This window comes from Eschrichtius robustus, chromosome 17, assembly GCF_028021215.1.
Source record: "Eschrichtius robustus isolate mEscRob2 chromosome 17, mEscRob2.pri, whole genome shotgun sequence".
Lineage (NCBI taxonomy): Eukaryota > Metazoa > Chordata > Mammalia > Artiodactyla > Eschrichtiidae > Eschrichtius > Eschrichtius robustus.
This window is the reverse complement of record NC_090840.1, coordinates 44,523,873-44,551,331: the sequence shown is the minus strand read 5'-3', so window position 1 is coordinate 44,551,331 and position 27,459 is coordinate 44,523,873. Positions and strand designations below refer to the sequence as shown.

The 27,459-nt window shown below is 39.2% G+C and overlaps 1 protein-coding gene across 7 annotated transcripts in view; it reads left to right on the top strand.

Moving 5' to 3' along the window:
• The window catches only part of CDH17 (cadherin 17), a 76,798-nt gene extending 50,157 nt beyond the window's left edge, over window positions 1-26,641 (top strand). For 4 of the 7 annotated variants that reach the window (XM_068525657.1, XM_068525656.1, XM_068525654.1 and 1 more), the window contains 6 exons: window positions 12,707-12,951; window positions 16,022-16,152; window positions 18,294-18,533; window positions 23,101-23,217; window positions 23,352-23,465; window positions 26,541-26,641. In XM_068525657.1, coding sequence (XP_068381758.1) covers window positions 12,707-12,951; window positions 16,022-16,152; window positions 18,294-18,533; window positions 23,101-23,217; window positions 23,352-23,465; window positions 26,541-26,641 — 948 coding nt within the window. The remainder of the gene's footprint in view (window positions 1-12,706; window positions 12,952-16,021; window positions 16,153-18,293; window positions 18,534-23,100; window positions 23,218-23,351; window positions 23,466-26,540) is intronic. The other 3 variants (XM_068525659.1, XM_068525655.1, XM_068525658.1) reach the window with 3 other exon arrangements.
• Window positions 26,642-27,459: the final 818 nt, after the last annotated feature.

The following is a 27,459-nucleotide window of genomic DNA, read 5'->3' as shown; positions in this document are numbered from 1 at the left end:
TCATGCAGCCAACCCCAGTCCTCTCCCTGGGGTCCGACCTCCGAAGCCGGAGCCTCAGCTCCCAGCCCCCACCCGCCCCGGAGGGTGAGCAGACAAGCCTCTCGGGCTGGTGAGTGCTGGTCGGCACCGATCCTCTGTGCAGGAATCTCTCCGCTTTGCCCTCCGCACCCCTGTGGCTGTGCTCTCCCCCATGGCTCCGAAGCTTACCCCCTCCACCACCCCCCATCTCCACCAGTGAAGGGGCTTCCTAGTGTGTGGAAACTTTTCCTCCTTCACCGCTCCCTCTCAGAGGGGCAGGTCCCGTCCCTATTCTTTTGTCTCTGTTTTTTCTTTTTTCTTTTGCCCTACCCAGGTACGTGGGGAGTTTCTTGCCTTTTGGGAAGTCTGAGGTCTTCTGCCAGCGTTCAGTAGGTGTTCTGTAGGAGTTGTTCCACAAGTAGATGTATTTCTGATGTATTTGTGGGGAGGAAGGTGATCTCAGCTTACTCCTCTGCCATCTTGAAGGCCCTCTCCCTGATATTTGCTTAATCACAATTCTATCAGCACCTGTTCATCTGAATTACAAATGTGCTAACGTCAGGTAAAATTCACTGAGGAGCGCACACTCCACAGCTGAAGCCCCTTGTGCTTCATGAAGCGCTTCTGCACACGCTCCTTTTCTTCTCACGCCGACTCTGAGGGAGGCAGAAATAGCCCCGTTGTACAGATGAGGTTCAGGCCCACAGCAAGATACAGTCAGTCCCCCAGGGATGGCAGAGTTGGGAACTTGACCCCAGGCTTCTGACTCCCTTCAGGAAATGATTTCTGTTGGGGCCTGGCATTGCCATTTACTAGCTCTGCGACCTTGACCAAATGTTGTAACCTCAGGCCTCAGTTTTCTGATCTGAAACATTGGTGAAATGGCAACACCTTCTTGATAAGGACATTGGAGGATTCGGTGTGAAAATACATATATAGCTCTTAACACAGCCCCCAGAAGGTAGCAGTCAATTTAATAAATGTCCAGCATTATCTTAATTCTAATTAATTAGAGTGAGGGCAGAAGCCAGGATTCTGCCTGTGGACAGATGTGTTTTCGCTTCTTGCCAAGGGGACCAAACTTGTCTAATCCAAGAGTCAAATGGTGCCCACTGGGGACTGCTGACTCAGCCTCTCTATGGGAGGACCTGGAAATCAGTAATTTTAGTGCCCTGCAAAGTGTTCCTCCTTTACTCTTGCATTACTACCACACTTCCCTTTTGACACCAGGTTTGTGGGTTTTCCACACATCAAGCCATTCTCCAACAACAGCCTGATGTCCTACAATTTAACTCAGTTCTGACACTGTCTACCTGGAGATAGCATCAGACCCCACAGGTTAAGGGCTCAGTCCCACAAGACTCCCCCCACCCCACTTCAAGAGTCAGTTGCAAGTCCTAGGTTGTCACCTGTCCTTCTGACTGACTGGCTATAAATCAGAGGTTCCCATGACTCTCTCCTTGGGTTGGATCATTTGCTAGAACAGCTCACAGAGCTCAGGGAAACATATTTACCAATTTTTATTTAACAAAGGATATGATAAGGGATATAAATGAGCAGCCAGATGAGGAGATACATAGGGCGAGATCTGGGAGGGCCCCAAGAGTAGGAGCTTCTGTCCCATGGAGTTAGGGTGTGTATCACTTTCCCAGCACATGGATGTGTTCACTAACCCACAAGCTCTCTGAAGGCCTTACTTTGGGGATTTTTACTGAGGCTTCATCATGTAGACATGATTGATCATTAACTCAGTCTCCAACCCCTCTCCCCTTCCGGGGGAGGGGGGTGTGGGGCTGAAAGTCCCAAGCTTCTAATCATGGCTTGGTCTTTCTGGTAACCAGCCCCCATCCTGAAACCATCCAAGGAGCCACCAAGAGTCACCTCATTAGAATAAAAGACACTCTTGTCATCCAGGAAATTCCAAGGGATTTAGGAGCTCAGTGTCAGGAACCAGGGGCAGAGACCAAAATATACATTTTTTATTGTTTCACTTGCCCCAAGTGATGCTTAGGATTAAGCAAGTTTTAGAAGTGCTGTCCTCTCTCTGTTTACTGCTGCCCCAAGCTCTCGCCTGCTGTGTGGTAAATCATCATACTCTTGGGACCAAGCAGGTGTCAGGAGCCAGGAAGGCTATTTCTTTGAGCCCTGCCTGGCTCATCAATAACTCTCCTGGCACCCCTTTCTTGAAATTCAGGGGTTTGTTTTGGCTTTAATTTTTTTTTTTTTATACAAATTTCGTCACTTCTACATTATAGCTGATCCTTTTTAATTCTTAGTACGTGACTTATTTTTAACCAGCCAGAGTATCATCTGGAAAACGAATGTGCACTTTTTTCTCATCACTGATGATTGGTGAAAATGTTAAATATCCCCAGTCTCAATTCCTTTCCTTCAGCACTTTATCTCTGCTTCCAGGTTGAATCTAAATCATGGGGTTTGACCTTTTGAGCAGTTGTATGCAGAAGAGGGATTGTGGCATGAGTATGTGTTTTCAGCTTACCTGATGAGTAAGTTGCCCAGATGGGCCCGAGGTTATCCCAAGAGGCCATGAGGGTCTCTTGACTTGGTTTTGCAGGCCTGCCATGTCATGAAAGACAGTATACGTGGTTTGACAAGGCTTGTCCTTGATTAAACTCTGCTGATTATCATTTGCAAATTTAGCATCTTCCATTTCTAATTTTATCCCTGGAAAATTTGGTTCAGTGTTTTACCTGGTGTGAAAGTTAAGCAGACTGATTGATGACAGGCTGATTCTTCCATTCAGTAAGTGTTTCAGGAGCACTGACACCCTCTCCTAGGAGGGTGACTCCCAGGAGACTGACACTGGTCTCCCTGCCCAGGTCAGATAAATTCAAATCCATCCCTCCCATGGCTGCTCCCAGAGTTAACTTTCTACAACACAGATCCCCCCCTTGTCAGTCTTGCACTCACCACCTCTCTCTGCTCATCATGAATAAAGTCCCAACTTCTTAGCTTGATGTGCATCTTCTCTGTCATCCCTCTCTTCTCTCAGCTTCACATGTTCTGTTCTGGTAACACAGGCTGCTCCTCATCTGCAGATATACCATCTCATTTCTTTACCCCTCACCTCTGGTGACCACATGAAGGGATGGAAAAGCCAGGGAGGGCACTTAGGACCTGATGGCAAGAATGGAGGGTGTGCATACTCTGCCTGAGCACATAGAATGCTGTGCTGCCTGTCTGAGCCTGGGTGTGGCTGGACCCACAAGGAACAGAGTGCTGTGTCCTTTATCCACATGGCAGGCTTGCTCTGGGGGCCGCTGCCTTTCTGCTCCATCAACCAGACCTTCTCAGTTTGACACCCCTGCCCTTATCCCTTGAGATGATGAATGGGTCCCGGGGAGTCAGATGCTCCAGCTTGCAAGCACTTCCTCACAACCCTCCAGGTGAGGGGCCCTTTCAGACCATGTGGTAGTGATCAAGAGGTCATCATGGGGTTGTGCCCTGCAGGCAGTGGGTGCTTATCTCTATGAAAAACCTCTTTTTTTACATCTTAGCTAGCTTACAAAATTTTATATCCTGTATTTTAACAAAGGTCAATTGATTCTTATTTTCTATCTCAAATGACCTTGAGTCTTCATACTTAATTCTTTCTTTTCCATATGGGCAAACTTTCTATTATACTTTCTTTTGAACTAGAAATTGGGTTGTGATGTTGTGTGTGTTTGTGTGTACATGGAGGAGAGGGTTTCTAGAGAGTGGGGATTTTCTCCAGAATCTCTTTCCCACTGGAGTCTGCAAGGGCTTGAGAAGGACCAAGGCCTTCTCATTTTTAATCTTTCCTAATGGATATACTATAGGCACTGCATGTCAGGGAAGTGATGAGAAGCAAAGAAGAATATAAAACAATTCCTCTTCTCAGAGAGCTCATGGTCAATAAGGATCTAGAATACATAACCAAACAATTAGAATCCTGAGTTAAGTATGATGAGATTACAGAGGACATGGAGCTCACCCATTTGGGGATAGAGAGGAAGGTCCAGGGAAGCCAATATGGAGAGGACAGCATTGAGCCAATTTTTGACTGAGGGGGAGAATTTTTTCAGATGTTGGGGAAGGGCAGGCCAAGCTAATGCAATCATGTGTCAGTTTTTCTCTTCATGAAAGGATACTACCATTTTTGTTTAACTGATGAGAAACTGATATAAACTCAAGTTAAAGAGCTGACAGCTCACCAGGAGATCCTGGGTCCTCCAGGCCTGGAAGAGTGAATAAAACAGTGCAGTTCCCATAATCTATAATGTGCCTTTTGGGCTTTACTTTGGTTCCTTCATCTTTTTGAGGTCATGGGTAACTTTGAGACTCTGACAAAAGCTACATATCCTCTCCCTACCAAAAGATTCACATATGTATTGTTAAACAACAAAAATTCAATTGAGTAAATTTAAGGATCAAATTGGCTTTATTAAATACTTCATAAATCAAGTGTCATCCCATTTAGCAAAAAGAAAGAAGCTCCACCAAGCTGTAGAAAAGAAAAGATTTTTTAAAGGTAGAAAGGGGAGGGACAAAGGAAATTATTAGCAAAGAATTCATTGTTTCAGACAAGGTTGCCCCCCTAAGGGGAACAAATGGGCCTATGGGGTGGATTACCTCACTAGTGCTGACCAGGTAATTCAAGACTGACTGGTTAAAGGTTGCATTCCTGGAGCAGGGATTGAAACTGCAATAAGTTAGTTATTAAGTTTTGATTTGCTTACATGGGGTTTAGCACAAGTGACTCCATTTTGGGCCTGCTGTTTCTTTTTAACAATTTTCCCCTTTTGATCAGACTCTCAGCTTATCTGAGAGATGTGATCAAAATTTAAGGCATTAAATGCCACTATCACATACCTCTCTGTAGTTCTCTCAGCTTCTGTTGATCCTCTGTGTGGTATTCACAAGTCATAATGTTATTTTGCTTAATCTCTATGATAGTCACAGGCATCAGCTTCAGGTTCACAATTTTTAAGTTGGTCATTCTCTTTGTCTCTTTTCTGATGTTCTAGTCTTAGGGAGACTTGGTAGTTAGCAGTTGTGAGCATGCATTTAATGCTTTTGAGAGAATACAGCACATGAGGGAGAGTACTCTGATTCTAACAAGCAGGATAATTCCCAATGTTTGGAGTGCACTTTGGAGCCATGGTCCCCAAGACCCAAACCAATCAAATCAAATAAGTCAAAGAAAGACTCCATTGCAGGAGTCACCCTTTTAAGCCAAGAGGAGTGGCTTGCTCAGTGATCTCATGGAACTGAATTTCAGCTTCCCCAGAAGTGTTACTCCAGCTGTAGCAGGTGGTGTTGGCCACAGTGCAGACACCTCCTTGCTCAGCTAAAAGAGAATCAAGGGCTATATTATTATCAAGAACAACTTTGGCCAGAAAGTCTAAAGATTTTTTTGTTGGACACCTATTGCTCTAACAGAGGATTTTTCAATATGTTTCAATATTTTCAAGAGTTAAGGAAAGGTTCCTGATCTAGTCTCATTTACATATACTCTTTTTTTTTCTCTCATTTACATATACTCTTAACCGGGGAAGTATGGCCCTGCTAAAGGAAGTGAATCCTGAGTCATGAATACCTCTTGATAATTCCTTTCTAACTCAATGATGTAAATCCAGGGGAGTCAACCAATGAGGTGTCTCAGTTTGTTTGTGAACAGTTAGGGGAACAGTCAGATAACCTAAGAGACATTGCCTGTTATGTACCAGCCATCTAGGTACATAAGAAGAATGACAACCACCACAGAAAAAGATAAATCCCATCGGGACACAAATCACTTCCACCAAGGTGGCACTGTTAATAGATTCACTTGCAGGGATAGTTGCATTTGCCTGTTCAAGCTAGATGTCAGTTAGGTTTTCTCCTAGCCTGAAATAGTAGTTGTTTTAAATTTCAGAGGTTACCTCCCTTAGCAATGGCCTGGAAGATACAGATGGTGGTGTTACCTTTCCAGGCCAATGCCAGAGTAAAAGAAACGGAAAGAAAAAAGAAAGTTTCTTGTTCAGTTGAAGTGTGAAGTCTTGATGTGGTGTCTTGGAAGGAAGCATCTACCTCAGTGTCAGCTACTTCTCTTCCCAGTCAATTTGATTTGGAGATTTCCAGCATTTGTATAAGACCAGATGTCAGGTGGAGCCTTCTTCAGCTGTGAGATGTGTATCCAAGGTTTAAGACCCTGAAGTTTGGCTGCCATCTGGGTAGTGAGGAGGACCTGGTATAGTCCCTTCCAAGGAGATTCAAGGGCAGTCTTTGTTCTTAGTGATTCCAATTCAGAAGGGTGGGAGAAAACTGGAAACATTAGCTTGGAAAGTTGTAGCCAGATATTTGAGGAAAGTAGAAAAATTCAGGATCCAGTCCAGTTTACAGGTATATAACAAATCCTTAAAGATAATTAGCAGGATTAGAATCTAATATAGATAAAGGTACAAACATAATTTATTAAGCAGTTAATAAATTTAAGCAGTTATTCCTGCTTTTTAAAAGAAGTATTTTTAAGGATAATCCCACTAAAACTTAATTTGTTTGCATTAAATTTGCCTTGATTATTTACATAAGTGCAGCAAGAATAGTGATTGACTATATAAGCTCTTTTTTTTTTAACATCTTTATTGGAGTTAAATTGCTTTACAATGGTGTGTTAGTTTCTGCTTTATAACAAAGTAAATCAGTTATACATATACATATACATATGTTCCCATATCTCTTCCCTCTTGCATCTCCCTCCCGCCCACCCTCCCTATCCCACCCCTCTAGGTGATCACAAAGCACAGAGCTGATCTCCCTGTGCTACGTGGTTGCTTCCCACTGGCTCTCTATTTTACGTTTGGTAGTGTATATATGTCCATGCCACTCTCTCACTTTGTCACATCAAGCTCTTTTTAAGATTGCTTTGCTGGAACCTTGGAAGCAAGGTACTCTCTGAGTCTATGTACATCTCTCTCAAATGTGACAATTCAGTCCAAGCCTTGGTAATATGGTCAATGTTTCCAGCTGTGTTCCATTACAGGAGAACAGATTCTTATTGAACTTACGTGAATGACTACCTATATTGCCATGAAAAGAATACATTAAGAGTTTCTGAATTCTGGAGAGATCATGTAGAAAAAAATGTCATTTTTGTTTATAGAGGTATAGTGTATCAATTGCTGTAAGTCATAAATAGCTTAAGAGAAAAGATTTCTTTAAATCTGGAAAACCAAAACATTAAGGAACCAGCAGTGTTTTAAAAGTCATACAAATTATAATCAATCATCCTCCTCAGTTTATTTAATCCAATGTAATTAATACTTGCTCTATTTGAATCTAGTTTTTCCACTAGTTCTGGAAATTCTTACTCAGTTTAGTTTTATGATCTTAAAATGATCAGAAACCTGTATTCTAGAATACCTGTCAGTCCTTTTTATGGATTTCTCTGAAGATGAAGCAATTTTGTAGGAACATTTTTGCAAAAGCATTAGAATAAAAAAATTAACTATCTGTAAATGACAAAATCCTTAAAATGCCCGTTATTAAAGATCTAATGAGAATTCATTATAATGGAATTGACAAGGAAATTTGGTTATTTTTGTAATATGTAATATTTAAGATAATAATTACAATTATGACTGATAACATCATACCAGGAAATAATAGATTTCCAGGAATTTTATCCCATTTCTGTAACACTTATAACATGTACCTGTACAAATATAACATAAAGAAGGCTCGGTATTACTTGTTTGATGATTTTTCCCATGTAATTTAACATATCAAATAAGCCTAATTAGTGTAACATCTCTCTTTTTATAAGGAGAAAGAAGAAATCTTTTCTGATTTTTCCAAAGGCCCTCTGGAAAATCCCAAAGTTATTTCCAGGTCAAAAAGACTTCACTTAGAACTTGATTTGGGGAAGTTTGCCAAAAACTTCAAAAGGTTTTGGACACTTGGCTAAAAAGGATTACAGATCATTATGAAACAATACTTAATTATCCACTTAATTATCCAAAGTGACAATAAAAGATTTCAAGAGCAAATGCAATAAGTTACATACTTCTGAGCCAAACTTTGCTCTTTTAATATTGAGAAGCCTCAGTTTACTTAAGTAATCAAAGACCTGATAATAAAGATATAAAACCCAAAAAGTTATTTTGATAAAACACAAAATCTTTGCTTTCCAGGCAGGTTATTTTAAAGGTAAAGAAAAAATTTTGTTTAAATTTCTTATTAAGAGTAGATCTCATTTATTAGTAAATCTAATAAAACTTTGTCCTTTTAACAGAGGAAAGAAAATTAAGTTTTAGTTTTACATAAGTATACTACTGGTATTAAATCTTATTTTAAAACCCTTATAATAACAATTTAATTTTTAACCAACTTGACCACACAAGATTTCCTCTTTCTTCCTCTCTTTTTCTTTTTCTCTTTCATTCTTCTTAACTTCCTATGTCCATAGTTTGTCCTTTTTTTTTCTTCCCATTTTGAAATAACTAGTTTTACTTTAGAGCAAAATCACTTTTATTTCCCTCAACAAAATGTATCTCCATACTTCATACCCTTTTAACCAAAAAAAAAAAACCAACTCCAAAACAAAAAACACATCCAATTTTCCTTGCATACAGAGTTGTTTCTTATTATTTTAAATTGCATATATTAGAATTCTAAACCCTTAGAAACCTTAATTTATAGTGAAAACTTAGTAAGCAGTTGTGAACTATTACACTAGCATTCTTTAGATTAGCAAATTTGTGAATACATTTCATAATTTTTAGAAATACATGCTTCTTCATAGTAAAATTTGTAATGTGGCACAAACCATATATACTAATAGAGCCAAATATCTTTAGTTCCTCTGCAAAAGGAAACCAAAAGTAGGTAAAAAATCTATGTTCAGTAATTAATGTTTTAGTATTTTATATTATTTAGAAGTGATCTAGATATTCAATGAACTTCTATCATTTAATTTAGCAAAATGCTAAGGGTGTAAGTTATTAAAGAGATTTGGGAGACTAAGTACACATACCATAAAATATAATTATTGCAGAAAAAAGTTTACCTAAAAACTCTTATCCCACTTCCATCTATCTAAATCACTTGCTCCCAACTAGTATGTTTAGATTACCCATGAAAACTTCATGAGACATTAGACAAAGTCAGCCATCACCCCAAGCTATTTTTTTTTTTAAATTTTTTGCTGACAAATTTTGTAACAGAGATAACATGGACTTATTTGACTAATAAACCCATGTAGAATAAAACTTGTGTGCCTGTATTATATTCAGTGTAATTCTAGACACATTCTATTTTAATCAAACCAGCAACTTTAAATTAACTTTGATATAAAATATTTTCCCAGAATATATAAATCTGAAAAACATTTGGATTAGCCTCTATTATATTTTTAAGACTTTCTATGAAGACTAAATTTATATAAATGCTTGTTTGTTTAAGCCAGCTAATTAGAACTCTTTTGTAAATGAGTTTTAGCAATACCATACATCTGCAACACATGTATATGTAGACACACACGAACATACAGACGGATGCAGAGACCTTATCGCTTCTGTTTTAATAGTTATTAAAAGAGTTGAATTTAAGTTGCTTTTTTTGGTCCTAAATTTCAAATGACCTTTCCCCTTTTTGCTTTTCTTCTGATAAAACTTACCTCCCTGAAGTTTGTACTTTAACATTTACATCTCAGAGGCACAGGGAAAGAATGCAAGTTATAAGCCTTTTAAGATAAAATAGGGGAGGTTTGGAGATGATTGGTAAAAGGAATAGGTGAACTTTGAATCGCCTCTAGAGCTGCATATCTAGTTTTGCAAAGATTTGTAAGATGAAAAGAATTGCTCTTGATTCCTCAAGGAATTGGGTTGAAACCTAAACGACATCATAAATAGCTTGTCAGTGTTCAGCCTGTTTAAATGGTAAATGTTTCTGGCAGTATTAAAGAACTCCATGGACCCAAGAGGTATCCTCAAAGAAGGTGCAAAGGTTACTACCTTTCCAAGATCCTGAGTTACTCCCAAAGATAGCGAAGGGAAAAAACTGACAGCCTGCTTGCCCTAGGTAGGCAGAAAGCCAAGCCAAGCTCTTATTTTATTAATAAAAGGTAACTAATTAATAGTTTCTTCAGAGTGGAGAGGCAATTCAGACAGAAAATTACGAGAATGAATATTCTAATAAAGGAGGATGGAGGGGAACACTAGGAATTATGTCAGTCCTATAGTCTTTTTTGGGTACCTTTTATATCTCTAATTTTTTATTAGCCTCTTGCAATGAAATTTTCAATGACACTATTTTGGAATTTTTAAGTCTTTTGGAGGCTTCTGCATGCCAATTAAAATAGGTATTCCTTGATTTTAAGTGCAATTCTTAAATGCTTTTATCTAATTGGAACGTTCCTCATGATGGTCATTGTCATTCCCCTGAGGGCTGGCAGCAGTTTGCTAGGACCCTTAGCAGCAAATGGAGTTCAACTTCCATTACTTTCTGTTCAGCCATATTTGGGACCTCAATCCGATGGTTACCAAGCCAAGTTCTTATGCACAAAATTCTCGGTTGTCTTTAGTAAAATTTTGGCCATTTTTTGGTAGGTATTTATAGCTCCTGAGACAGAGTTTTTAGACATAAAATAAGCAAGTATGCTGGAAGGTGGCACACTTAACTCTTTAGAGTTTATGGATCCCATTAGCTATGCTGAACTAATACCTAAAAGGCCTGTGCCACTGACTTGGGGATTGTGCATTGTTTTACCATGTATTGTACCTTGTTGCACAGAAATTTTCTTTAGGTTGGCAGGTGGTCTGTATCAATCTAACCTGTTCTATGACCAACTTATCCTAATACAGGAGTCTTTGAGTTAGGTGGTGAGCACTCTAACAGCCCTTAAATGCTCCATATGTACCCACCAAATTTTGCAGCTTTCTTTTTTTTTTTTTTTTTTGGCTTCTGAGATCTCTGCTAGCAATAGCCCTTATCTATACAAAATAAGACAAACAAACATGTACACCTTAACACACCAGAGGTAACCAAGAGATGTTACTGCAGACTGACCAAGAGAAGGCTGTGCACACCATCAGCAATTCCCAGCGTGGATTAAGTCAACAGACTCCAGTAAATGGGGAATGTGGAGTGGAACTAGGGAAAGGAATTCTACACAACCGAGGGGAACTTCAGACAGAACCAAGGGCTAGCGACTCAGGTTCTGCATGGAACCATCTGCCAGCTCAAGCTGACCCACTGAGCCCTGGACTGGAAAGCCAATTGGATCAGGAGCTAAACACAAAGAGAGTGGAGCTCAGAGGGGTTTACCCCCAGCTCTTAGAAATGGCAAGAAGGACGGTGAACTTAGAGTTTTTGAGGGGTACCACACCTGTGTTTCTCATTGTCCTCAAAGCTGTTGTAAGTCTCCTTCAATCCCACCACTGCCACCAAATTTGTTAACAAAGATTCACCTGAGGAAATTTAAGGATCCAATTGGCTTTAGTAAACAATTAATGGATTGGGCATTAGCAATCTAGCAAATAGAAAGAACCTCTGCCAAGCTGTAGAAAAGGAGAGGTTATTAAAGGCAGAAAGGAGGTGGAAAAAGGAAATTATTAGCAAAGAATGCATTGTTTCAGGCAAGGTTGCCCTCCTAAAGGGAACAAAAGGGCCTATTGGGCAGATTACCTCACTAGTTCTGATGAGGTAATTCCAGGTTGATTAGTTAAAGGTTGCATTTCTGGGCAGGGGTTGAGACTGTAATTAGGTTAGGTATTAAGTTTTGGTTTGTTGACATGGGGTTTAGCACAAGTGACCCCATTTTGGGCCTCCTGTTTCTTTTTAACAATACAATATTTAGAGTTTGGTTTCTAGGAGTTCATGGATCCCAGGAAGCCCCTTTTTCCCCCTTTAGAAGCCCTACTTTAGGGTCTGTCTCACTCCTCAGCAGGTCTCTAGGATTAGGACTTTTTCCCCATAGAATTATGGACTCTGCCTTGAGAGAAACCTTAAAAGAATGTAAACCAATTGTTTGGGTGATATTTTTTAAAAAACCAATTGCTTAAATGATACTTAAGTCCCTTTATGCTAGCCTGACATGTATTGTTTAAGCCTATTCTTGAAAGCTTCCAGAGTTACGAACTTGCTTTTTGAAGCAACTCTTTCTGTCTTGGGTAACCCTAACCGTTAAATTCTTCCTCAAACTAAACCAAAATTAGTTTCTTGATTTTCATTCCTGGTCCTGTCCGACATGGCTTGAACCAGAGCAGACCATCGATTTCTTGATTGTCTCTGCTAACCTCTCCCACCCTCCATGAGTTTAAAGTCTTTTATTTTGAGGTTTGAGTTCTGAGGTTTCTGGGAAATCATCCTCCACCAATGTGAAAATCTCTGCATAAGCATTTCCCAATGACTTCTGAGAACCGTCTTGAGAGAATCAGTAAGTTTCTGCTGAATGAATGAATTACTCCAGGGTTAATAAATTTGAGGAGTGCTGCATTGATTTCCTCTTCTAGGAGAGTCAGAACACACATTAGCATCTTAAAAGTCCTGAGAAGTCCTGCAGCAAAAACTTTTCCATGGCTCTATTATCCTGAAAAGTAAGTTTTTGCTGACACTAGATTAAGAACTGCTGCTCTGTAAGCGTTTTTCAAGGAACATAGGGAATGAATCTTAAGAGAGCTAATTATCCCCCAATTAATTTTCCTTCTTTTTTTCCCCTACACAGCCTCTTGATTTTGAAGCAGTAGCCGTTCACAATATTGTGTTCCAAGCAGAAAATCCTGAGCCTCTGGTGCTTGGTGTACAGTACAATGCCAGCTCTTCTGCTACATTCAGACTTATTGTGACAGATGTGAATGAAGCACCACAATTTTCCCAACAAGTATACCAAGCAAAAGTCAGTGAGGATGTGGCTAAAGGCACTAAAGTGGGCAACGTGACTGCCAAGGATCCGGAAGGTCTGGACATAAGGTAGAGGAGAGCAGCGCTAGGCAGTCCTAGCCGCGCGCTGTGACCACAGATGGTGGGGAGGAAGAAGGGCTGGGAGGGGCAGAGAAGCTGGCCTGACTCCAGGACTCTCTCCTAAGGGAGCAGCCAGCAATCTGAGGCCATGTCGCAGTGCACTTGGTGAATCTGCCCTTGGTTCTGGCAGGTGCCAGTACCCTGGGGGGCATCAGTGAGAATCCAGGCTTGGGCAAGCGGGAAGCGGGCCAGATTGCACCCCAGCCTGCCTACTGCAGGTCCCAGCTGAGAGCTGGTGAGTTCAGGAGGTGGGGTCTAGAGACTGGGCTGTCCAAAGCTAGGCCCTCTGTCTGGACCATTCATGGGACCGGGGTCTGGGGAAGCGTTCCAGCCCCTAAGGCGGACTGGAGTTCTAAAAAAAGAATGAAGCAAAAACCTGACTGGGCAGACTCAGCCATCTGACAGGGTGAAGGGAATCTTCTCAAAGGGGGTTGTATAGGATCCTCAGCTTTGCAGAGAGCAGGTCTGGGGCAATAAGACTCATTCCAGAACTCAGCCCTGGAGAGATGAGTACATGGGCTAAGAAGGTTAAACAAGATATGTAACTCTTTCTATCTTAGCAATTCTCGATCTTTTTTTTTTTCTGCAGTGCAATAGAACCCACACAGATTTGCCTTAAATATGTACAATGATAATTAATTTTTCCAAGATAACATATGTATGTGTATGTATCCATATCTGTATCAATATCTATAACCTTTCTAAGATCATCTAGTTAAAAAGCACACAGATAGGACTTGAACCCGGATCTTTTGCTTCTCTTGTATAACATCAGTCCTACTGTCCATGGCATGACAAATATCTTAGCATGACTTAAAACCCATGCATGTGGTTATGAATGACAATTCCTTAAGTGCCTCTAAACATTTAAGGGGAGTTTTGCCTCCCACTGAGCGATCATTTAGGCAATTGGAATCAGTTCCAAGACCTTTTTCTTATTGTCTGTCAGAGTAAAGATCTCACCTACTGTTTTGCTCTGCAAGCACTTGTCACCTTTCGTAAAGACAAATATGAGAAAGGAAAGAAGACTTGGGTTGTGCTCTATGGATAGTGTACATATTACTCCATATATCAGAGTCACTAATTATGATGGGGCACAAAATGTCCCTAATTTAACAACCATTTATTGTTTAACAAATACTTCTATCTCCCTTATGAGAATGCTATGAAAGTCATTAGTCAGAGACAAGTGAGTAAAAACTTGAGTTTATGAGTGGAGAAAACAAAGGCATTCAAGATCATTCCTCAGATGGATCCAGGAAAAGATATAACGCATGTACTATTAAGTTAAAATCAGGAAGATGAGAAAGAAGACTGAGAAAGGGAGTGTCCTGTAAGAGACAAACGAAAAAAAATACTTCATGAATGAGGAATAATCAATAGTTCGAATGCTAGTAATGGGTCAGTTAAGAATTAAGGATGACTCCAAAGCTGCCAAAGCCTGAGCAATTTAATTCTTTTCTTTCTTTCAGGTCCACAGACTTAGAATCCATTAGCACCCAATGGCTCCTAATCCAGTGTATCAGTAAATATTAGAGATTCTTTCATTGAAACATATCCAGAATCCACCTGCTTCTCACCACTTCTGCAATGGTCCAGGTCACCATAATCATCTCCTCCACCCCTCCCTGAGTCCATTCACTGCAATCAGAGTGTGGGTCTTTAAAAAAGTAAATCAGATCATGTGACTCCTCTGAAAACCCTCCAAAGGGTGTCTGTCTCACTCAGAAATCCCAACTACATAGGAATTTTTAATTCACCGACCATACACATAACCTAACACAGTGCTTGGCATATAGAATATTCTAACACTGGGGAAAAATTAATTTGAACTAACACATCATAACTTCTTAATCATTCTCCTACTACTGGACATGTAGGTTGCTTCCAGTTTTTTTTTTTTTTTTAATTCTAGAAAAGTTTTGAATGTATGTATATAATTCTTTTTTTTAACTTCTATTCAATTGTTTTTTATTTGGAGAACATTTCCAGAGGTGGGATTCTTTGACCTAAAGATATAGACATCCTTATGGCTCTGATGCGTTGTTCCCAAAAGGCTATAGAAATTGGTTTTCCTGGGTTCTAGGCTTGTCTCTCTCAAATTCACCTTTCATACACCTACCAATGAGTTCCACTGAAGACACAAACATGACTAGGTCACCGTCCTGCTTACCACCATTCCCTGGCTGCCCACTGCTACTCATGATCCAGCTCTTTCCAATCTCTCTGGCTTCATCTTTTGCCATCCACTGCGTCCTATTGATATTTTATCCCACCACTGCTGGAATGTCTGATGCCTCCACACCCTAAGCTACTCCTTGGCCTCTCAGCCTTAGTTCATACAATTCCTTGTGCTTGAAGCATCCTTCTTTTTCTTGCTTTAGTTAACATCTACTCTTTCAGAAAGACTTCTCTGGTTCCCATTAACTTATTTGGGATTCCACATGGCCTCTTTGTATTCACCACATTTTACTGGAATTATCTGTCTCTGTGTCTGTCTCCTCCACTGGCCTAGAACCTCTTTTTGTAATCTCCTCTCTTGGTCCACAGCCTGATGTTTGCTAAGCCCTCAATAGATGTCTGCTGAATGAGGAATTCACTGTGCCACCCACCAGTAGCCTCTGAGTATCCACCCATTCACACATTTCCACCAATGAGTGTTCAAGTTTTCTGAGAGGGGGCGGTTTGCTAATCAATTTTAAAAGATAATTCCAGGTTGTTTTAATTGAAAATCTTTGATTGCCAGAAAAGTTTAACTTTTTTTCTGCTAGGGTTTGTGACTATACCTTTTCTTTTAAAACAAGTACAAAAACCACTTTGTAAGGATGAACAAATCCTCCCTTTGAAGGCAGATGGTATACAAATAAAGCAGTAATAATATTAGATCATGCTTCTTTAAATATGTTGTCAGTAATATGAAAGGAATAGTGCTGATATAATAGCATAGTGATGCATAAACTATCTTACATTTTCATGCAGAGTAATGTGGGCTTCCTTTTGCTCTTTTCTCTTGCTAAAGTTACTCATTAAGAGGTGACAAGAGAGGTTGGCTAAAAATTGACCCCGTCACCGGCGAGATCTTTAGTGTGGCTCCGCTGGACAGGGAAGCTGAAAGTCTGTATCGGGTACAAGTGGTGGCAACAGAAGTAGGTGAGCCTAAATAGATAAATAAATTTAAAAAATAATAAAAGGTAACACAAATGATTAGAGGCTACATCAGTAGAAATGGGAAGGAGGGTGAGGTGGGTGGGAAACTGGGTCAAATTGTCAAAATATCTTACAGTGGAAAAATGAGAAGGGTACAAAAGTGGAGAGAAGTGCTCACACCTCAGTTTTGTTCAAGATGAGAACCCCCGTGCCCGGTAGCAGGGCTCTTTCAGGCAGGGATGCACCTGGAGGCTGGCTAGGCTTCAGGGCTGCTGCTTACTCTGGGGTGTCCTGAAGGGACCACAGCTTCTAGGAAGGTTCCTGTGTCCCCACTGAGCTACCTCCCTTCCTCCAAAGTGGCTGTGGGTTTCTCCAGGGAGCAGGGTCAAACCACTGCCCTGCTGACCTAGACTATTACTTGCTCCTTCAGGCTTAAGTTGCAGTGACCGAGGTCTCATCCTTTTGAAACATAAAATGTTTTATTCAATGTTCTCAACTTTATATATGCCAGAATCACCCGGGAGCTTGTTCAATACAGATAGGAATTCACCTTGCAGATTCTGATTTGGTAGATTTGGGTGGCCCTGGATATCTGTTTTGATGAAACCGGGTGAACTTTTGAAAGGAAAGATTTATTATAAAGATAAGCCAAGGATGTTTGAATCTTATATAATCTATAAAAATAAACTCACAGGAATATTATGCTTACCAGGGATAAGGCTTGTGATTAAAACACTGAGTTTCTTTACGTTTAAATGGAATTTTCCAACTTGGAGTCGGGATTCTGTTGATCTTACGCTGGTCAGAGCCTCTAATTAGACAATAAATATATCTGCCTGGTTTACCAAAAAATTAGAATTGAACAAATTATGACTAAATAAATATAGTTTTATACCAAAGAAGGAAACTTTCAAAATGTGAAGCCCAGGGTTGGGAGCTGGAATGTGGAACAGTCCAATAGGTGGGAATCATGAAAATGGTCCCTGTCTGTGAAAAGATGAAGAAAAACAAAAGTACTGCAGTCACGTTAAACCAATGAGGGTAGACATGCAGAAGCGTGTGTCGAACTTGGAATGGTGTGTGTGAGTGGACCGGCCTCGCTGAGGCAGGTCGGGGACTGGCTCTCTCTCTTACTTCTAGTTGATGTGCTTCTAGCACATACCACTATCACACTCTATAAATTTAACTCTCAATTTAAAAGTTCCTGATTTAATCAGCAGGAAGTTTCTGGCTAAGCCTTTGTGCTGTCCCTTCCGCTAAAATGTACTGTGGTGTCAGCACTTCGCTTTAGATGTGTCCTAAAGGCCTCTCACATTTTAGAAGTTTCATGAATCAAAACCAGGGTTCAAAACCCTGCTCTGTTTGCAGTTGTTGGCCCTGAAATGATACACATTGATGAAATGACTTCCTCCTTTGGTTAAGGAGACAGCCGACAAGAAAAGCAGGCAAATAGGGTTTACTGGAATTGAAGCAGCTCGGAGTCAGAAATTCTAGAAACATCAGGGAGAATGAGAATAGTAAGTGTTTACGTTGTACTGACCATCCTGTTCTAAGCACTTACCCCTCATACAACACTCTGGGGGTAGGTACTATTATTGACCGTATTTGATGTATGAAGAAACCAAGGTACTGAGAAGTAACTTGCCCATGATCACACAGTTACCAATTGTTCAGGCTACAGAGGTCAAAATTTTCTCCACAATACCACAGCAAATAACATTTGTACGGCTCTGTACAATTTTCTAAGAATACATGTCAGATCCTCATAAAGTCACGTTTTACAGCTGAAGAAATGAGCCTTAGAAAACTTAACGAACATGCCTAAGTCAGTGTTGAGCAATTAAAGGTGTGGGCTCTAGAGTCAGATCCCCTGGGTTGGAAGCCTCTCTACCGCTATGTGACCTTGGGCAAGTCACACAACTTCTCTGAACCTGTCTTCTCATCTGTAAATGTACACCAGTGTTGTTTTGAAGTAATGTATATAAAATATTAGCACATAATTCTTATTATTATCAAGACTTTCTAAGCAGAAAATGAAACTAGGTCTGAATTGTAAATTCTTGTTTAAAGAAAAGGAAATATCCTTTCTTATTGAGAGGAGAATGAGAAAGCAGATACCCTATTTCAATGGTTCAATTCCTTAGGTGGATCCTCCTTAAGCTCCGTGGCGCAATTCCACCTGACCCTCGTGGATGTGAACGACAACCCGCCGCGGCTGGCCAAGGAGTACACAGGCTTGTTCTTCTGCCATCCCCCTAAAGCACCCGAAAGTCTCATTTTCGAGGCCACTGATGATGATCAGCAGTCATTTCGGGGTCGACACTTTACATTTTCCCTTGGCAGTGAAACCTTACAAAAAGACTGGGAAGTTTCCAAAATCAATGGTGAGTTGTCAAAAGAACATCGAGAAAAACACTGATGGGCGATGGAGTGAGTTTTTATTTGCCTTGGTATGCATGCAGCACTCAACACAGAGCTTTCTTCCACGCTCCAGGAAGGAAGTTCATGCTGTGGAAACTTGCACAGGCAAGCTCTCCAGAGGGTTGAAAGCCCCCGGGGTTTGGAGGAAAGAAAGATCGTTAATACACAACATCTCTCTTAGTGTACATGAATAGTTGGACAATCAGAGCAGCATTGCAAAATTTCCAGCGGCAGCTGAGAAACAGGTTTCATCATGATTTTTTTAAAAATAAATTTATTTATTTTATTTATTTTTATTTTTGGCTGTGTTGGGTCTTCCTTGCTGCGCGGGCTTTCTCTAGTTGCGGCGAGCGGGGGCTACTCTTGGTTGCGGCGCGCGGGCTTCTCATTGCGGTGGCTTCTCTTGTTGCCGAGCATGGGTTCTAGGCATGAGGGCTTCAGTAGTTGTGGTGCACGGGCCCAGTAGTTGTGGCGCGTGGGCTTTAGAGTGCAGGCTCAGTAGTGCGGCACATGGGCTTCGTTGCTCCACGGCATGTGGGATCTTCCCGGACCAGGGCTCGGACCCGTGTCCCCTGCATTGGCAGGTGGATTCTCAACCACTGCGCACTAGGGAAACCCGCTCATCATGATTTTCAAAAAGAGCTTTATTGAAATATAATTGACTTACAATTAACAGCACATATTTAAAACATACAATTTTATAAAAATCAATATATGTATATACCATTGAAGCCATCAGCACAATCAGATAAGAACAGTTCCACCACCCGCAAAGTTTTATTCATGCTCTGCTGCAATCCCTATTTTCCACCCCACACTGTCCATCCCTCACCCCCAGGTAATCACTGATCTGCTTCCTGTCACTATAGATTCGTTTGCATTTTCAAGAATTTTATCTAAATAAAATAAGAGCATGTACTCTTTTTTTGTTTGGCGAATATCACTTAGTATACTTATTTGGGGATTTCACCATGTTGTTGCATATATCAACACTTCACTTCTTTATATTGTAGAGTAGTATTCCATTGTATGACTATGTCATGATTTATTATTCATTAACATATTGATTATTACTTAAATTGCTTACAATTTTTGCTATTTCAAATAAAGCTGCTATGAACATTTGTGAACAAGTGCTTTGTAGGAGCTATGCTTTCATTTTTCTTGGTTAAATACCTACAAGTCATCATGTGGTAGCTATACAGTCCAATTTTTGAGAGAATATCAAATTGCTTCCCTAATAGTCTGTAACATTTTACATTCCCACCAGTGAATGAGAATTCTAGTTGCTTAGTATTCTTCCCAATGCTTGCTATGCTCAGTCTTTTTAATTTTAGCCATTGTAGTGAGAGTGTAGTATTTCATTATGGTTTTAATTTATATTTTCTTAATGACTAATGGTGTTGAACATCTTTCCATATGCTTATTTGCCATCCATATATCTTCACTGGTGTAGTGTCTGGTCAAATATTGTGCCTGCTTAAAATATTTAGCAGTTTGGCTTCTGTTGTTGCGTCATAAACGTTCTTTATATAGTCTAGATTCAAGTTCTTTGTCAGATATATGTTTATAAATATTTTTTCCCAGGCCATGGCTTATGTTTTTATTTTGTAACAGTGACTTTTGAAGAGCAAATTAAATTTTTTTGATGACATCTGGTTTACTGATTTTTTTCTTCTATAATTTGTGACTGTTTTGGGTATTAAGAAATTTTTGCCAAGGTCACTAAATTTTTCTAATTTTTTTTCTCCCAGAGGTCTTATAGTTTTAGCTTTTACAGTTACGTCTCTCTAATTGTTTAAACACTATTTATTGAAAATATCCTTTTCACATTGAATAGTCTTGGCAACTTTGTCAAAAATCAAGTGACCACATATATATGAGTATTTCTGGACTTTCTTTTCTGTTTCACTGATCTCTTTGTCTTTATAGCAATACTCTAATGTTTTGATTACTGCAGCTCAATAATAAGACTTGAAATCAGGTAGTGTAACTGTCCTTGCTTTGTTGTTTTTCAAAACATTTATTTTGCATTTCTATGTAAATTTTAGAATTGAACTTGTCTATTTCTACCCAAAAAACCTATGCAGATTGTGATTGAGATTGTGTGAATCTATAGCTGAATTTGGGGGAGAATTTACATCTGAACAAAATTGAATTTTCCAATCCATGAATATGATTATGTCTCCACTTATTTAGGTCTTCGTTACTTTCTCTGAGCAATGTGTTTTAATTTTCAATGTATAGTTCTTATAGAATTTCCCCTAAGCATTTCATATGTTTGTGCTATTTTAAATATTTAAAAATTTAAAATTTTTAAGTAATTCCAGGATGTGGAAATATAATTGATGATTTTTGTATATTGATCTTGTAGCCTATAACATTGCTGACCTCACTTGTAAGTTCTCTCTCTCTCTTTATCTTACGTTTTCATAGATTTTCTACATAGACAGTCATGTTGTCTGTGAATTATGTTTTATTTCCTTTCCAGTCTGGATGGCTTTTATATCTTTAGCTTGCTTTCTTAGCGGCTAAAATCTTCAGGACAATATTGAATGAAGGTAGTGAGAGCAGAAACAACTTAGCTTGTTCCTGATCTTAGGGAGAAGGCATTCATAGTCTTTCACCATTAAGTATAAAGTTAGCTATAGGTTTTTTGTAGATGCCCTTTATCAGACTAAGGACTTTATATTCTATTCTTAACTTGCTGAGAGGTGTTTTTTGGTTTTTTAAATTAGGAATGGGTGCTAAAAATTTCAGGTTTTTTTCTGCATCTATTGAGATGATTGTATGGTTGATGTGGGGTTTGGTTGTTGTTGTTTTTGTCTGTTAATTGGAGAAGTATATCAATCAACTTTTGGATGTTAATTCAGTCTTCTCTTCCTGGGATAAAGCTTACTTGGTGGTGAAATATTAGCATTTTTATATGCGGTTGGATTTTATCTGCTAAAATTTTAAGGATATTTCTATCTATATTCATAAGGGATATTGGTCTGTATTTTTCTCTTCTTGCAGTGTCTTCGCCTGATTTTGGTATCAGAGTAGTGCTGGCTTCATAGAATGAGTTAGGAAGTGTTCTACCTCTTCAATTACCTGGAAGTTTGTGTAAAATTGTCTTTTATTTCTTCCTTAATGTTTGATAGAATTCACCAGTGAAGGTTTCTGGCCCAAAGTTTTCTACAGTAGGACTCAGTGCCTACTGTAGTCCTTACCCTCTTTCAACTGGTGTCCTTACCATAAGTTAACTACAAATTCAATTTCTTTAATAGATATAGGGCTATTCAAGTTATAGATTTATTTTTGGTTGAGCTTGTTAGTTTGTATCTTTCAAATAATTTCTCTATTTCATTTGATTTGTCTAATTTATTGGCACAAAGTTCTTCATGATGTTATTTTATTATTCTTTTAATATCTGCAGAATATGTAGTGATATCACCTCATTCTGATATTGGAAAATTTTGCCTCTTTTTTGGTCCTGATCAAGCTGGCTAGAGGTTATTAATTTTGTTGATATATTCTCAATGAACCAGCTTTTGGTTTCATTGATTTTGCTCTATTTTTTTGTTTTGTATTTCATTGTTCAGATCTTTGTTATTTCCTTTATTCTTCTTATGTTGTATTTAGCTTGTTCTTCTGGTTCTATTTTTATTTAGATGGAAGCTGAGGCAATTGAGAACTTTTTCTTTGTTACACAGGCATTTGGTGCTATAAATTTATCTCTTAGTGTCATGTTGGCTGTATTCTGTAAAGTTTGATATGTTTTCATTTTCATTCAGTTCAAAATACTTTCTAATTTCCCTTTAGATTTCTCCTGTGACACATGGGTTATTTAGAAGTGGGCTATTTAGTTCTCATATATGTGGTTACTGATTTCTAATTTAATTCTGTAGTGAACAGAAAACATTTGACTGGAATATTTTTAAACTTATTATTACTTTTAAACTTTTTTCTTTGAGTACTTTAAAGATATTTCTCCATTGTGTTCTGGATTGTATTGTTTCTTCTTCGTTCCTTTGAATGTCATGTGTCTTTTTTCTCTGGATGTCTTTAAGATTTTCTTTTTCACTAGTTTTAAGTAATTTGAGTATTATGTGCCTTGGTGTAGTTTTGTTCGTTTTTCTTTTTCCTAAGATTTGTCTGTATTCTTGGATCTGAGGATTTAGACTTTTCATCAAATTTGGAAAAAAGTTAGCAGTTATTTTTTCAAATATGTTTTCTCTTTCTAATTCAGTGTTTGCAGTCACTATATAGAACATAACTACCATGAGTAATGACAACCTACTATATTTAGTATTCATTTCTACAGAGAAGTCATGAATTGAGAACTTGAAGGATGCTTTAGCATCCTTTTTGACATTATGGAGGGTACCTGTGGAGTGGTGATACTTTTGGTAGTTTAACTCATACTTATATCTAACCATTTCCCAGTCAACTTTAGTATTATATGATACAGAGATGAGCTTTATTCCTGCTCATCCAGGGGCCTACAGTTGTGTTTTCATGTCAGTCATTTTTTCCCTATTCTGACAGGAACTCATGCCAGCCTCTCCACCAAGCACACGGGCTTTGAGGAGAGAGTTTACCACATCCCAGTCCGCATCAATGATGGTGGTCGGCCACCCTTGGAAGGGACTGTCTCTTTACCAGGTAGATATTTTGCTGCAGGCAACTTGGGATAATGTCTGTCAATATGGTAGTTTGTAGGAATTCTTGTCTTTGAGATGGGATTCTGCAATTGTTCGCTCGAAAATTTATCTACGAAATATTATTCTGTTTTTCAGTTACTTTCTGCAAGTGTGTGGAAGATAGGTGTTTCCAACCAGCAGGTCACATGCCTGGGATACCCACTGTGGGCGTGACAGTTGGTGTACTCCTTACCACCTTTTTGGTCATTGGTGAGTATAATTTCTCAGATTCAAGGATTTCTGTTCTGGGCCTTGGAAACATAAGCTCACATCAGGGTCTGACTTCATGGGCTGGTCTGGGGCTGCTCAAATGGCAATCTAGGCAATAACCAAGAATATAGATCACCAGTAAACCATATTCAACTTTCCTGATTGGGAGCTACTGCTTTAGTACCACCCTCTACCTATCACTGCCTTGCTGGTTAGTTTGGGAAATACAGCATAAGAGGCTTTAAAGAATAAATTAATGTATTTTATGCCTAGTTACCAAGCTTTCATGATGAAAGAGAAAGAAATGCAGTAGCTGTGCCTCTGCTATGTGTCAGGCACTGTGCTTGGTGGGGAACACAGTGACAGACATACACAGATCCTTCACTCACAGAGCTTATGGTCTAGTCTGCCATTGTTGGAATAGGTAGAAGCTAGCCTTCCAGTGGAGATGCTGGCATACCTGAAATTTTGCACACACCCCTTTTTATGTTTCGTGACTGTGGGCCTTGATTCTTTATTATCTCAGAATAATTCCACTGCATCACAGGCCTCACTCTGCCATGGCCCCTGGCCTGGCTAGACAGCAGAGTTCCCTGTCTTCTTTTTTGTAAACAGCTCAGTGCCTACTGTAGTCCTTACCCTCTTTCAACTGGTGTCCTCACCACAAGTTAAGTATTAGAAGTAGATACTTCTTCTGCCCATTTTTTAATTGAGTTGTTTGTTTTTTTGCTGCTCCATGAGCTACTTGTATTTCACCAAAGAAGACATATAGGCGGCCAAGAGGCACATGAAAAGATGCTCAGAATCACTAATTATTAGAGAAATGCAAATCAAAACTACAATGAGGTATCACCTCACATGGGTCAGAATGGCCATCATCGAAAAATCTACAATGAATGCTGGAAAGGGTGTGGTGAAAAGGGAACCCTCCTGCACTGTTGGTGGAAATGTAAATTGATACAACCACTATGGAGAACAGTATGGAGGTTCCTTAAAAAAGAAAAATAGAACTACCATATGACCCAGCAATCCCACTACTGGGCATATACCCTGAGAAAACCATAATTCAAAAAGAGACATGTACCCCAATGTTCATTGCAGCACTATTTACAATAGCCAGGACATGGAAGTAACCTAAGTGTCCATCATTGGATGAATGGATAAAGAAGATGTGGCACATATATACAATGGAATATTACTCAGCCATGAAAAGAAACGAAATTGAGTTATTTGTAGTGAGGTGGGTGGACCTAGAGTCTGTCATACAGAGTGAAGTAAGTCAGAAAGAGAAAAACAAATACTGTATGCTAACGTATATATATATATATATATATATATACATGTATGTGTATATATATATATATATATATACATGTATGTATATATATATATATATATATATGGAATCTAAAAAAAAAAATGGTACTGATGAACCTAGTGGCAGGGCAGGAATAAAGACGTAGACATAGAGGATGGACTTGAGGACACAGGGTGGGGAGGGGGAAGCTGGGGTGATGTGAGAGTAGCATCAACGTATGTACACTACCAAATGTAAAATAGATAGCTAGTGGGATGCAGCAGCATAGCACAGGGAGATCAGCTCGGTGCTTTGCGACAACCTAGAGGGATGGGATAGGGAGGGTGGGAGGGAGGCTCAAGAGGGAGGGGATATGGGGATATATGTATGCACATGGCTGATTCATTTTGTTGTACAACAGAAACTAACACAGCATTGGGAAGCAATTATACTCCAAAAATGATGTATTAAAAATAAAAAGTAGACACTTCATCAATTCACCTGTGTAAAGGGGTTTATACAGTTCCACATCCTTTCTCTTTTAAAGGAAGAGCTGGGATTATTCTAAGTCTTCTTAATTGCTCTCTTGGCATCTCGTCTTTTCTGCTGCCATCCAATCTACCACATTGGACTCTGATTCACATCTCTAAAAGGGATCTCATTTCCTTATACCCTTCCATTCGAATTCCTCATTATTATGACATAGAAGGGCCTTTGTGACATGACCATTACACATCCTAATATTGCATGGTGACCATCATTTCTCTTTGAGGACCACAGTTTGGTGCACACCTTTTATACTAGTTGAGCTGGCTTTTGAGGTTTACTCACTTATCAAACTCCCCTCTACCTCTATGCCTTTTCTTATTCTATTTGTCCTCTCATCTTGAAAGGATTTTTGAGTTTATATGCCATGGTGTTCTAACATGACCATTTACTCTCATAATTTTACCACAAGTTAAAGATTGGATGAGTTTGGTGATCTAAAGATAGAAGTAATAGGATCTTGTAGTTTCATATCCTTACTTTTTTCAAAATAGGAGGGTTGGGATTATTGCAAGATTCTTAATGGGCTTCCGAGCAACCAGTCTTTTTTTGCCATGATTCCTCTTGTAAACTTACTGACAGGTTAATTTCTTAAAAACAACTTACTTTTCCAGATAAGTCTCTGATTTATAGTATACATTTAGTGCTAAAATGCACAATGTAATTTTGTAGGAGGTCAGAGATGGGGGAAACCAGAGAGGTTAGGTAGTCTACTCAAGCTGGAGTGATGAGGAAGACGGCAAAGAAAATGTAATACTTGATGTGGACATGGTGAAAGTAGGCTTTAGGTAGGTGAATTGGTCTAAGAACAGCTTTCTGGTTTTTCTCATTGGACTACTTCCTCTAGGGAAGAGGAAGAAGAACTGGAATCAACACTTATTGACTGTGTCTGAAGTTCAGGAATTCTGTCCGATGCTCATACACTTAGTCTTCAGGGTAGTGCAGGCATTAGGTCCTATATTCCTTGATAGAGACCCAGCGATAGCCACCAGCTTCGATATGACTTGGGACTTGTTACATACTTACTGACAACAAGATAAGTGGTAAGCTTACTTATCCAAGAAAGCCCATGCCTAGAACCCCTTAATCACCAGGACAATGAAACTTTGTTGAACCACAAACAAAAATGAAATTATATGAGTCATTTTTTCCTATGCGGGTGCTACTTTATAAATGAATGTGACAGTACATTTTAAGACTCCATCTATTTGACTCTGAATTTTCTCTTTTAGGTATAATTTTAGCAGTTGTGTTTTTCCAGATAAAGAAGAATAAAGGCCAACATAATGTTGAAAGTGCTCAGGCATCTGAAGTCAAGCCTCTGAGAAACTGAATATGAAAAGGAATGTTTGAGTCTATGTACCAAGTGCTATTTCAGTAACACAACCATTTAATCCCATAATTTTGCTTTTCATCCAACATGTGCACTATAATTTTTTATGATATACCCTCTTGCCCTTTACTATTTTATTACTCTTAGATATTTCATGTGCTATAGACATTAGAGATATTTTCCATTTTCTCATGACACTTTTCCACCCTGCAAAAGCCTTAGCTATTTATCCAAACACAAAAATGTATGTGCTTTTCCCTCTTAGGGAAAAAGGGGCTGATGAAATACTCTGTGCATTTTTTTCTTCGTCAAGAGATCTATCAATCAGTCATTCATCACAGCGCATCCTGGATTCCATTTATGATTTTTCTAATTCCATCCCGTGTCTCCTTCCTCCATATCTCCTTTGGTATTTCACTAATTTTAAAACATTTATTGGAGGAAAGAACAAAGCTAAGTCTCAGGAAAAAAGTTAAAGCGCAGACCTGTCCCTTAGTTCGAACAGAAACTCTTTGTTGTTATTAGCCTCCTTTAGCCCCACGTGGCTTATGTTGCTTTTCGTTGGAGGATTTTGCACTTGGGAACAGCATGAACCCACTGCAGATCATGCAGAGGCCTGCTTCATAAACCCTGGTGCCAACACCAGCCGCTAACCGTGTTTGCTCACTACCTACCATGCTCGCATGCTGCGCATGTTTTCTTTATGTGTATATTAATAAAGTTTCAGTTATTATATATTTAATAGTAGAGGAAGATAAGGAAGCACAAAAGATGTAGTGACAAAAATCAAGAATAAACATTGGCTTTGGTTTTGTTTC